This window comes from Gigantopelta aegis, chromosome 3 (assembly GCF_016097555.1).
Source record: "Gigantopelta aegis isolate Gae_Host chromosome 3, Gae_host_genome, whole genome shotgun sequence".
Classification (NCBI taxonomy): Eukaryota; Metazoa; Mollusca; class Gastropoda; order Neomphalida; family Peltospiridae; genus Gigantopelta; species Gigantopelta aegis.
In genome coordinates, this window is record NC_054701.1 from 35,920,674 (window position 1) to 35,931,472 (window position 10,799).

Consider the following 10,799-nt stretch of genomic DNA (forward strand, 5'->3'; position numbering starts at 1 on the left):
GAAAAATGTAGCGGGTTTCCTCTCTAAGACTATATGTTAAAATTACTAAATGATTGGCATCCAATAGCCAATCATTAATAAATCAATATGCATTAGTGGTGTCGTTAAATAAAACATTCGTACCAGGTCATAAACTATAACTTAAAATGTCTTGTTAATAATAATCTAGTCAGCTGCGAATGCAAGGGGGGGGGGGGGGGGGGGGGTCTTAGTCAGGAGCGGCTGCACGATTTTTCTAGGGAGGGAGTATATTATAATAGATGAGTTTCATGATATTTTGAAGTTCCGGGAAAGAGGTGCCCACCCCAGCACCTACCCCTGGATCTGCGCCTGTCAGTGAAACAAATACACGTGTGTAAAAATTCAAGACGAAATAGGGAGTAAAGACGAGACACAAATTTTACCACACTGTATTACAAACACAATTACTAAAAAGTTTGTTTTCTTTAACAACCCAACCACACTAGTGCATACTGATTTATAAATCATCGGCTATTGGATGTCAACCATTTGGTAATGTTTACATATAGTCTTAGAGAGGAAATCCGCTATATTTTTTTCCATTAGTAGCATGCACCATCCCACAGACAGGATAGCACATACCGCGGCCTTTGATATACCAGTCGTGATTCACTGGCTATAACGAGAAATAGCCCAATGGGTCCACCGACGGGGATCGATGCTAGACCGACCGCGCATCAAGAGAGCGCTTTACCACTGGGCTACGTCCCGCCATTCATAACTACTAAGTCAATATACACGGTCAAATAGACCCGTAGGAACCGGCGGGTGTTGCCTGTGCGACCCCCGAACCCCGAACACACATACACAGACACACTTGAGGTCCTACTTCATATGAATAAAGATAAATATATAGCTTGTGCCTCCCCACACCCACACCCAGAATCTGTGTTCTCTCCCCTAAAGACCCCTCCAGGTATTGGTACTTCGGATCTGACAAGAGGCTTGAATAAACGCTGTAATCATTAAATGTCACAGCATATTATATAACCTATTAGTATTGCGCGGTGCTTATTGAGATATCCCCAGCCAACCCACCCCATTTGCCAACAAGCCTAGAACCGCCACTGGTATTTCTAATCATTTAGGTCACTGTACCCCCAGTGTTGTCGTTACGACCTTGTACCAGTTAAAAGTGACAGAGTCGCTTTGTACACACACACGCACGTTGACTCGTAAAGGGAAAGAAAAAATGACCCAGTATAAACTCTTGGTGAAGTCAGCTCGTCAACTGGTGCAGGTAACTGACTCGGGAGATCGAGTTTTGTATGGAAAACACATGCAGAATGTGGCCGTAATTGACGGGAGAAATGGACAGGGACTCAGTCTTGTCGTCAACAGGTGCGCACATGTTTTATATTTATATAGGTATTTGTGTTATATAGTGTATACCGTGTAGTCTACCATTACAAGTTATTCCATTATTCTATGAGCGATTCTCGTGCCAGCCAGTGCACCACGAATGGTATATCAAAGGTTTGGTTTTTCAGCTCTTGAAATTTCATCTGTTATCTGTTTCCTAGTGCATGTAATAATAAAATAACGGAACGGGATGTAGCCCAGTGGTAAAACACTTGCACAGGCGCGGTCGGTCTAGGATCGATCCCCGTCGGTGTGCCCAATGGGCTATTTTTCGTTCCAGCTAGTGCACCACGACTGGTATATAAAAGGCCGTGGTATATGCTACCCTGTCTGGTATGGTGCATATAAAATGCCCATTGCTATTAGTATTGATGAAAATAATGTAGTGGGTTTCCTCTCTAAGACTATATGTTATTTACCAAATGTTTGCCAGCTGATAGTCGATGATGAATAAATCAATATGTTCTAGTGGTGTCGTTAAAGAAAATAAACTTTAACTTTTAATAAATTAACGATGTATTATAGACAGATTTACTTAAAGGAAAAACGTAACTCATGCAAATTAATAATAATACAAGAGTAATTTCCCTTCGATCATTGATACCTTTATTTAATCGCGAATCTGCTATTAATATTACATCCTTCAAAGGCAATCCAGGCTGTAGAACTATGTCCCCAGAGCAGCGTGTTTGAACTTTATTTGGATGTAGGCACATCAATTACTACAAATATAAAAGTACGGTAGAATTAATTTATTCAAATATTGATTATACTTTCCTGTTACTGTGTACCTTTTATTTTACATCAGTTTTTCTTTTCTTTTCTTCTTCTTTTTTTTTGTCTTGTTTATCTTTTTCTAAATTTATTTTTATTTATTTATTTATCACTTTCTTGCATAGACTAGTGTTCACATAAAAAAAAGAAATATTTTTAACAAAGACGAAATTTTACAACTAGAGCCAAAACCACCAAACAGATATAATATAATTATAATCAGGTGGAGGGGGAGATCTATGTCGCTCTAGTAAAGCTCTCAGGCCCGCTGGACGCCGTAAATTATTCGTAAGGCCTATTTTAACTCCACCACGCGCTGAGGGTGTAAAATAATGCCCCCATTGATATTTTGTTTTTAAATAGTTACTTTTTGCTGAGTTCTGGGGCCATTTTGAAATGGGACGGAACGTAGTCCAGTGGTAAAGCGCTCGCTCGATGCGCGGTCGGTCTGGGATCGATCCCCGTTGGTGGGCCCATTGGGCTATTTCTTGTTCCAGCCAGTGCACCACGACTGACATATCAAAGGCCGTGGTATGGACTACCCTGTCTGTGGGATGGTGCATATAAAAGATCCCTTGCTGATAATCGAAAAGTAACCCATGAAGTGGCGACAGCGGGTTTCCTCTCTCAATATCTGTGTGGTCCTTAACCATATGTTTGACGCCATATAACCGTAAATAAAATGTGTTGAGTTCGTCGTTAAATAAAACATTTCCTTCCTTCCATTTTGAAGCAGAAATTTATTACTTTCGATGAGAGTATTTGGCGATATTATATTTGGAGCAGGATTAACTACACTATGCGCTATGTTTGTTTTCTAATATTAAAACCAGGTAAAATATTGTTCAGGCGTCGACAGGACCAGCCTTACCGCTTCCCACGGCCTTGTTTATTAATCTGTTGGGACAGGGGGAGGATGGGTCCGTTGAAGAGGTTCGATCCTATAACTCAAGCACCGCAGGCGAGCGTTCTACCGATGGAGCTAAGAGTCCGCCGTAAATGAATGTTATGCGAAACAGAAAAGGTTACAGGGTCAGTGACTTTAAAAGTATTTTCAGTTTTATTGTCGTACTCATGTAGTTTGATCGCTTTTTTCTTTTATTATTCTCTAGTGATGGACTAATTGCCGATTTTGGCGAAGATGACGTCATTAAAGCCAAATATGCAGATGCTACATTTGACCGCACGATTGATGCAACTGATAAATGTGTTATTCCAGGTATATTTGTATGTATTTCGGTCAAACCTAATGATATGCAAGGTTTAAGCTGGACGTACTAGCAATTTGGCTACTTGGTTAGATCATCTGCAAGATGGGTAAATAAGAATAGTTCCCCCATAAAAAGTACAGTGTATACCATGGGCTTTGTTGTGCTAGTCGTGGAGCTCATGTGGGGGGCGGGGAAGACACCCGAGTTCATTAACAGCGATATATCCTTCCACCCATCGGATCTCAGGTTGGCGCTCTATCACTAAACTACTGATCTACACACACACTCTCTCTCTCTCTCTCTCTCTCTCTCTCTCTCTCTCTCTCTCTCTCTCTCTCTCTCTCTCTCTCTCTCTCTCTCTCTCTCTCTCTCTCTCTCACACACACACACACACAAATACACGAAGACACATACACACACACACACACACGCACACATACACACACACACATATATATATACATACACACTGACACACATACACACACATCTCCGCAAATCATTCTAATTTAGTCAATTGGTACAGTCTTCGTTGTCCAATACGCAATAAGAAGATGATACTAGACAAAGTAAAGTTTGTTTTATTTAACCACGCCACTAGAGCACATTGATTTTTTTATCTTATCATCGTCTATTGGACGTCAAACATATGGTCATTCTGACACTGTTTTTTAGAGGAAACCCGCTGTCGTCACATAGGCTACTCTTTTACGACAGGCAGCAAGGGATCTTTTATTTGCGCTTCCCACAGGCAGGATAGCACAAACCATGGCCTTTGTTGAACCATTTATGGATCACTGGTCGGTGCAAGTGGTTTACACCTACCCACTGAGCCTTGCGGAGCACTCATTCAGGGTTTGGAGTCAGTATCTGGATTAAAAATCCCATGCCTCGACGGGGATCCGAACCCAGTACCTACCAGCCTGTAGACCGATGGCCTTTAAAACAGATGTCTTTGAAGGCGTATGTCCGTCCGACCATATATGCATGCGACAGTACGTCCGCTTGACTGTACGTCTTTGTCTAGTATCTACCGGCCTCTGTGACAACATGATATATGCATTTGGTCTGCGGCATGTTACAGCTTTTCTTGTAACCAGGCTTCACATCATTCAAATACATCGAAAGATGTATATTTGTCTTTTCCCTGTTGATTTCTTCCAGGCTTTGTGGATGCGCATACACATCCTGTCTGGGCTGGTGACCGTGTTCACGAGTTCGCCATGAAGGTACGAGTAGTGTTTATTTATTAATTCCATTATGTATTTAGGCGGGAAGTAGTTCAAGGTCAGTGGAAGAACTCTCGGCTGAGGTGCGATGGACCGCAGGATCGATCCCCCTCAGTGAACTCTGTTTTTTCCCCCCATTCCACCCAGTCCTTCGCGATTGGAATATCAAAGTATGTTGTATGCAGTGGAACGTGTATGTAAAAGATCCCTTGCTGCTTTATCGATAGGGATATCCTGTATGATGGCAAGATATCAAAAAACATTAGTTTAATACATATAATCAGGTTTCTTTAAAATTACGACTCCTGTCTTCAGGTGTATTCATAACTTCACACAGGCCACATGCGGTTTGCTTTCATCAGATAACTGTTCAAAGCAGGCCTGTCGTGGACAGGTGAGGATTTAGGCTTGGTCTTAAAAGTTAAAAGACTAAACAGTAAACACCTAACTTTGATCGGTGGCGCAGTGGTTAAGCCATCGGACTACTGGTTGATAGGTACAGGGTTCGCAGCCCGGTACCGGCTCCAACCCAGAGCGAGTTCTTAAGGGCTCAATGGGTAGGTGTAAGACTACTACACCCTCCTCTCTCTCACTAACCACTAACTAACTAACAACTAACCCACTGTCCTGGACAGACAGCCCAGATAGCTGAGGTGTGTGCCCAGGATAGCGTGCTTGAATCTTAATTGGATATAAGCACGAAAATAAATTGAAATGAAATGAAATGATCAAGTAATTAAATTTGCCTTGTATTAGGTGACGAGTTGTTTACCAATGCCTATGAAGTTATATTAGAGTTAAGCCTTAAAGCGCAAATCCCACTACTTAAAATTCCTAGATCTGCACCTGGGCCCCGTTTTACGAAGCGATCTCAGCCCTAAGATCACTTTAAATTCATAAGGTAGCTATGTACGTAAGGTGATCTTAGCGGTAAGATCGCTTCGTAAAACGGAACCCTGGTGGACACAACCTCTAACTTTGCCAATGCTAAAAAAAAAATGTGTAATGAGTATGTACTCACTAGAAGATGTTACTAATTTGGAGTGCTGTCCATTTCGAACAGATCTGTACTGAGCAAACTTTTGACATCACTAACATAAAAAAGTAGTTCTTGTTCTTAACAGCCTTTTACACCTGAGGTCAGTGTGTTAAACAAGCCCAGCCTGTGATTTGCTGATCATCTTTGTTGTAACCGGAGATGAATTAGGCTAGTGTTTTAAACATGTGCCTGGGGTGCAAGAAATTACTGTATCAAACTGCATCATTTGACCTTTGTGATGTTCCGCAAATACTATGTCAAACGTGGTAGTTTTTACTGTTTTGCCTGTGGAGAAAAACGCGATTAGAAGTCTTCCAAAGGATAGCATTCACCATATGGCACTGGTAGGCTTTTTCAGTCACAATTATACTGGAATTTAATTGGAGGCATATTCCTGTCTTCCATTGTATCATTTAAAGTATAATTACATAACAGGAAGGAAGGAAATGTTTTATTTAACGATGCACTCAACACATTTTATTTACGGTTATATAGCGTCAGACATATGGTTGAGAGAGGAAATCCGCTGTCACCGCTTCATGGGCTGACCTTTTTGATTAGCAGCAAGGGATCTTTTGTATGCAACATCCCACCAACAGGATAGTACATACCACGGCCTTTGTTATACCAGTTGTGGAGCACTGGCAGGAACGAGAAATAGCCCAATGGGACTACCGACGGGAATCGACCCTAGATCTATCGCGCATCAGGCGGGCGCTGTTCCGCCACCTATAGCATAACAGAGTTGCATTATTAGGGGTGGATCTATGATCTTTTAAAATATCCAACTCATAAAGAGGGTATTGGCCATAATGACAATCATACTTTGGGGGCTTATTTGGGGTGTACATTAAAGGTGACGCCACACGGTACGAGTGTCTTGTACAAGAATAGCCGATAAAATTGTAATGTCGGTCTTGTCACAATCGGCTGTTATCGTACAACGCATTCGTATCTTAGAGCCTTCCCTCAGCATATCACCTATTTTGTTCACATGTCTGGACTTTCGCTTTCTTTATCGACAGTTAGCCGGTGCATCCTACATGGACGTGCATAAAGCTGGCGGAGGGATACATTTTACCGTGGAGCACACACGAGCAGCCAATGAGGAGGCGTTGTATGACCTGTTCAAACATCGTCTGGAGGCGATGATTCGCTGCGGGACTACACTGGTGGAATGTAAAAGTGGCTACGGTCTGGACGTCGACACAGAGGTTAAAATGTTAACGGTTATAGAAAGAGGGAAGCAAGAAGTGAACATCGATATATCGAGCACTTACTGCGGAGCTCATGCCGTACCAAAGTATGACGTCATCATTTACAATTCCCATTTATTTTTAATTGGTTCACCGATAGAAATAATGTAGCATAAAATGCCCACAAAATATTGTGTTTCCTGCAAGTTACTACTTATTTTTTGTGTTTTGGGGGGGTGTTTTTTTTTTACATATAATGAAAATCATAGATTTATTAATTTTTTATCATGTGTGTGCGTGCGTGCGTGCGTGCGTACGTGTGTACGAGGGTTTGCTGAAAAATTCTGAGACTAACTATGATGGACTGCGTTGACAAAGTTTGTTGCACCGAGGATCCCACACTTCTGCCACAAATGCTGGAATGCCTGGATCCCACTGATGTAGACTTCCTTCCTTCTTCCTGGTGATGTAAAAAGTCATCCACAGCAGAAATGACGTCATCAGCTTTTGCATAATGCTTGAGAGACAGTTCTTTCTTCCAGTTTAGTAAGAGGTAAAAAGCTGATGGTTTCAAATCTGGTGAATACGGAGGATGGTCAATGAGTTCAAAGCTACAGTCATGCGTTGTAGACATGGCGACAACAGATTTGTGTACATGTACATTGTCCTGGTGGAAAAATGCACCTTTAATGCATTTTCCCACTATGTTTAGCCTTAATATTCTCACGCAGTTACCAAATGCCAAAATATTGGCCATTAATGGTTTGACCTTTCGGGAGGTAGTCCACCAGTAGGATGCCTTTGGAATCTAAAAAAAACCCCAAAGACATCAACTTGCCAGCTGATAGAACAGACTTTGCCTTCTTTAGCGGAGGCGAAGTGTGTGGTTTCCGTTGTTTTGACTGTTGCTGTGTCTCTGGCTGATAGGTTTGAACATAAAACTCATCCATGTTTACAAAACATTCAACAAAATCAGCTGCGTCTGCTTCAAAAGGACGGACATTCTCACATGAGTTGAACCTGGAAGCGTTTGTGACTACTTGTCCGAACCTGTGAAACCCAGCGTCCAGAAACCTTTGTTATGCCCAGTTCATTCCTCAGAATGTTCAGAACGCTCTCATGAGAGATGCCTACTATATTTTATAAACAATCTCCTTAGATTCGGAGGTTGAAGGCCTTCCTCAACTTCGTGGCTCTCTGTTCCCCCTCTTGAACTCCGCTGCCCACCTATTAACAGTGGCAATATAAGGACTATCATCCCCTACAGTCAACAGCCATCCAATGGACAACAATGGCTACCATGCTGTCATCAAGTACATCAAGGATATATTTGATAAAGCGCGGTAGCCATTTTTGCCCATTTTCATCAACAGAGAACATCTAGTCACTTTTAAATATGCTATCATGTTGTGTATTTAATTTAAAGGCAGCCTTTGAAGTATAACAAATATTGTATTTAATACATGCTGTTACGGGTGGACTATTCATCATTTGTACTGTTCAGCCACCCCTCGTATGTCTGTCTGTCTGCCTGTCTCTCTCTCTCTCTCTCTCTCTCTCTCTCTCTCTCTCTCTCTCTCTCTCTCTCTCTCTCTCTCTCTCTCTCTCTCTCTCTGTGTGTGTGTGTGTGTGTGTGTGTGTGTACGCGCGCGCGCGTACGTACGTATGTACGCGCTCGTGCACACTGGGTTATTTCATCTTCCTAGAGACGACACAGTTATTGTATAATTACAATAAATAATCGTTTGAAAACAGAAATAAAAGTCCCGATGAAGCTGCGAAGGATGTCCTGGAGGTACAGATACCTCGAATCATGGAACTAATGGCAGCCGGAACACTTCACGTCGACAACATTGACGTCTTCTGCGAAAATGGAGTCTTTGACGTCACACAATCACGTGACATCCTAATGGCGGGAAAGCGTGCGGGCCTGGCTATCAATTTCCACGGCGATGAGCTGCATCCCATGCACTCTGCTGAGGTAGAGACTTTTCTCTGATATAAATATTGTAAAAATATATTGTTTTATTTTCGTCAAAAGAATCATTGTATATTGTTCATAATAAATATGTGACTCTTTTGAATTTCTAGGTGGGTGCTGAAATAGGTGTTCACTCTACTAATATTAGCGATCTGATTGCAGCTACATTTTCTTTTAAAATTACAAAATAAAAAAAAACATATTTTTAGAAGCCATCAGGTTTTACACATTGTGTCAAAAGCAATTTTACAATTCTCAAGATCGTAGGCTTCGGTCTGACCACTATTTGGCTTGGGTTGTTATTATTATTTTATTTTATTGTTAAAGAAAAACAAAACATACTGCGTAATGTCGTTAATTCAGATTCTTCTTGAAATACTGTCAAACACTGTCATCAAAACATATAAATGTCTGCTTCAAACTGCGGCAAAAAAGCATCCGTTTAGAAACAATTATATGGACGAGGAGCATTATTTCGCATCCTTTATGCATGGTGGAGTTAAAATAAGCCTTAGCAATAATTCTGGGTATCCTACAAGCCTGACTATCTTTCTAGATGGGCGCTGAAATAGGTGCACTCGCCATCAGCCACTTGGAAGAAGTCTCCGAGGAGGGCATCGCGGCCATGTCTAAAGCGCGGACCGTGGCCGTCGTGCTACCCACCACCGCGTACATCCTCCGTCTGAAGCCACCTCCGGTTCGGCGGATGATAGAGGCAGGAGTACCAGTCGCCTTGGGATCAGACTTCAACCCTAACGCATACTGCATGTCAATGGTAGGAACCCGGGTCATAAAAATTAGACCAAAAGTCATATACCAGATTATTAACCAAAATTAATTAATTTTAATTTTCACATAGTAAATACTAAAACACAAACTGCATAGCTTTAGCAAATGAGACACTGTTGAATCTGTGTATAAAGTACAGTCTAAAGCTACACATCAAACAAATAGTAAAAACGTTGGGTAGAATTTACTCTGGAAAACGGTGAAGTTATGAAATAAAACGGTTAATTTCATCAATTTGGTTACTCTCTTAAGATATCGGCTTTATCCTGTTCAGTTCTGAATGGTAAATGATGCTCTTTCTAACCTTTGCAGGATAAAGTCGATATCGAAAGACTGTAACCAGTTATTCTCTATATATTTACAATGCTTTAAAATCTTCGTTTAAGAAAAACTGTAAATTTGGCTCAGTATGTCTACAAACGCATTAGATAAAATGCATTCTTTTGTGCAACTCACGTCTGGTACATCTTTTGCATAGAGGTGGTTGTTCTACACAATTACTTGCATACTGGGTTTGACTGTAATTAATTGCCAGTAAAGAGTTTAATGTTATGTTATTGCAGCTAACTTCCATATCTGTATCTCAGACGTCAGCATGTCATTTTGGGGAGCTTCAGTCAATGTCACCGAGGCTAACATTTACATTTACCAATTAATACCATACTGGAATTCTACCTCACATCACCCGTCTATATTTCTGTTTTAGCCATTGGTGATGCATCTGGCTTGTGTGACACTGCGCATGTCCATGCCGGAAGTGCTGGTGGCGGCCACACTGAATGCAGCCGCTGCTCTGGGTAAAGCAGACACACACGGTTCCATCGAGAAGGGCAAAGTTGCCAACTTACTGGTTCTGGATGCACCAAGGTAATCTTGATTGTGCGAAAGTATCAAGGGCAGATCTAAATAGAGAGGGGGTTTCTCTGCTCTTTAAAAGAAAGAAAGAAATGTTTTATTTAACGACGCACTCAACACTTTTTATTTACGGTTATATGGCGTCAGACATATGGTTAAGGACCACACAAATTTTGAGAGGAAACCCGCTGTCGCCACTTCATGGGCTACTCTTTCTGATTAGCAGCAAGAGATCTTTTATTTGTGCTTCCCACAGGCAGGATAGCACAAACCAGTGGCCTTTGTTGAACCAGTCGTGGTGCACTGGCTGAAGCTAGAAATAACCCAAATGGGCTGAAGGGG

General features: G+C 41.5%; 1 protein-coding gene across 1 annotated transcript; it reads left to right on the forward strand.

The window, feature by feature from the left end:
- The first annotated feature begins 1,128 nt into the window (after positions 1–1,128).
- Positions 1,129–10,473, forward strand: LOC121389922 (probable imidazolonepropionase). Its single transcript, XM_041521593.1, has 7 exons — positions 1,129–1,362; positions 3,270–3,376; positions 4,533–4,597; positions 6,662–6,939; positions 8,588–8,813; positions 9,370–9,588; positions 10,309–10,473. The coding sequence occupies exons 1-7, from the start codon at positions 1,214–1,216 to the stop codon at positions 10,471–10,473; spliced, it is 1,209 nt and encodes a 402-aa protein (XP_041377527.1). The 5' UTR covers positions 1,129–1,213.
- Positions 10,474–10,799: the final 326 nt, after the last annotated feature.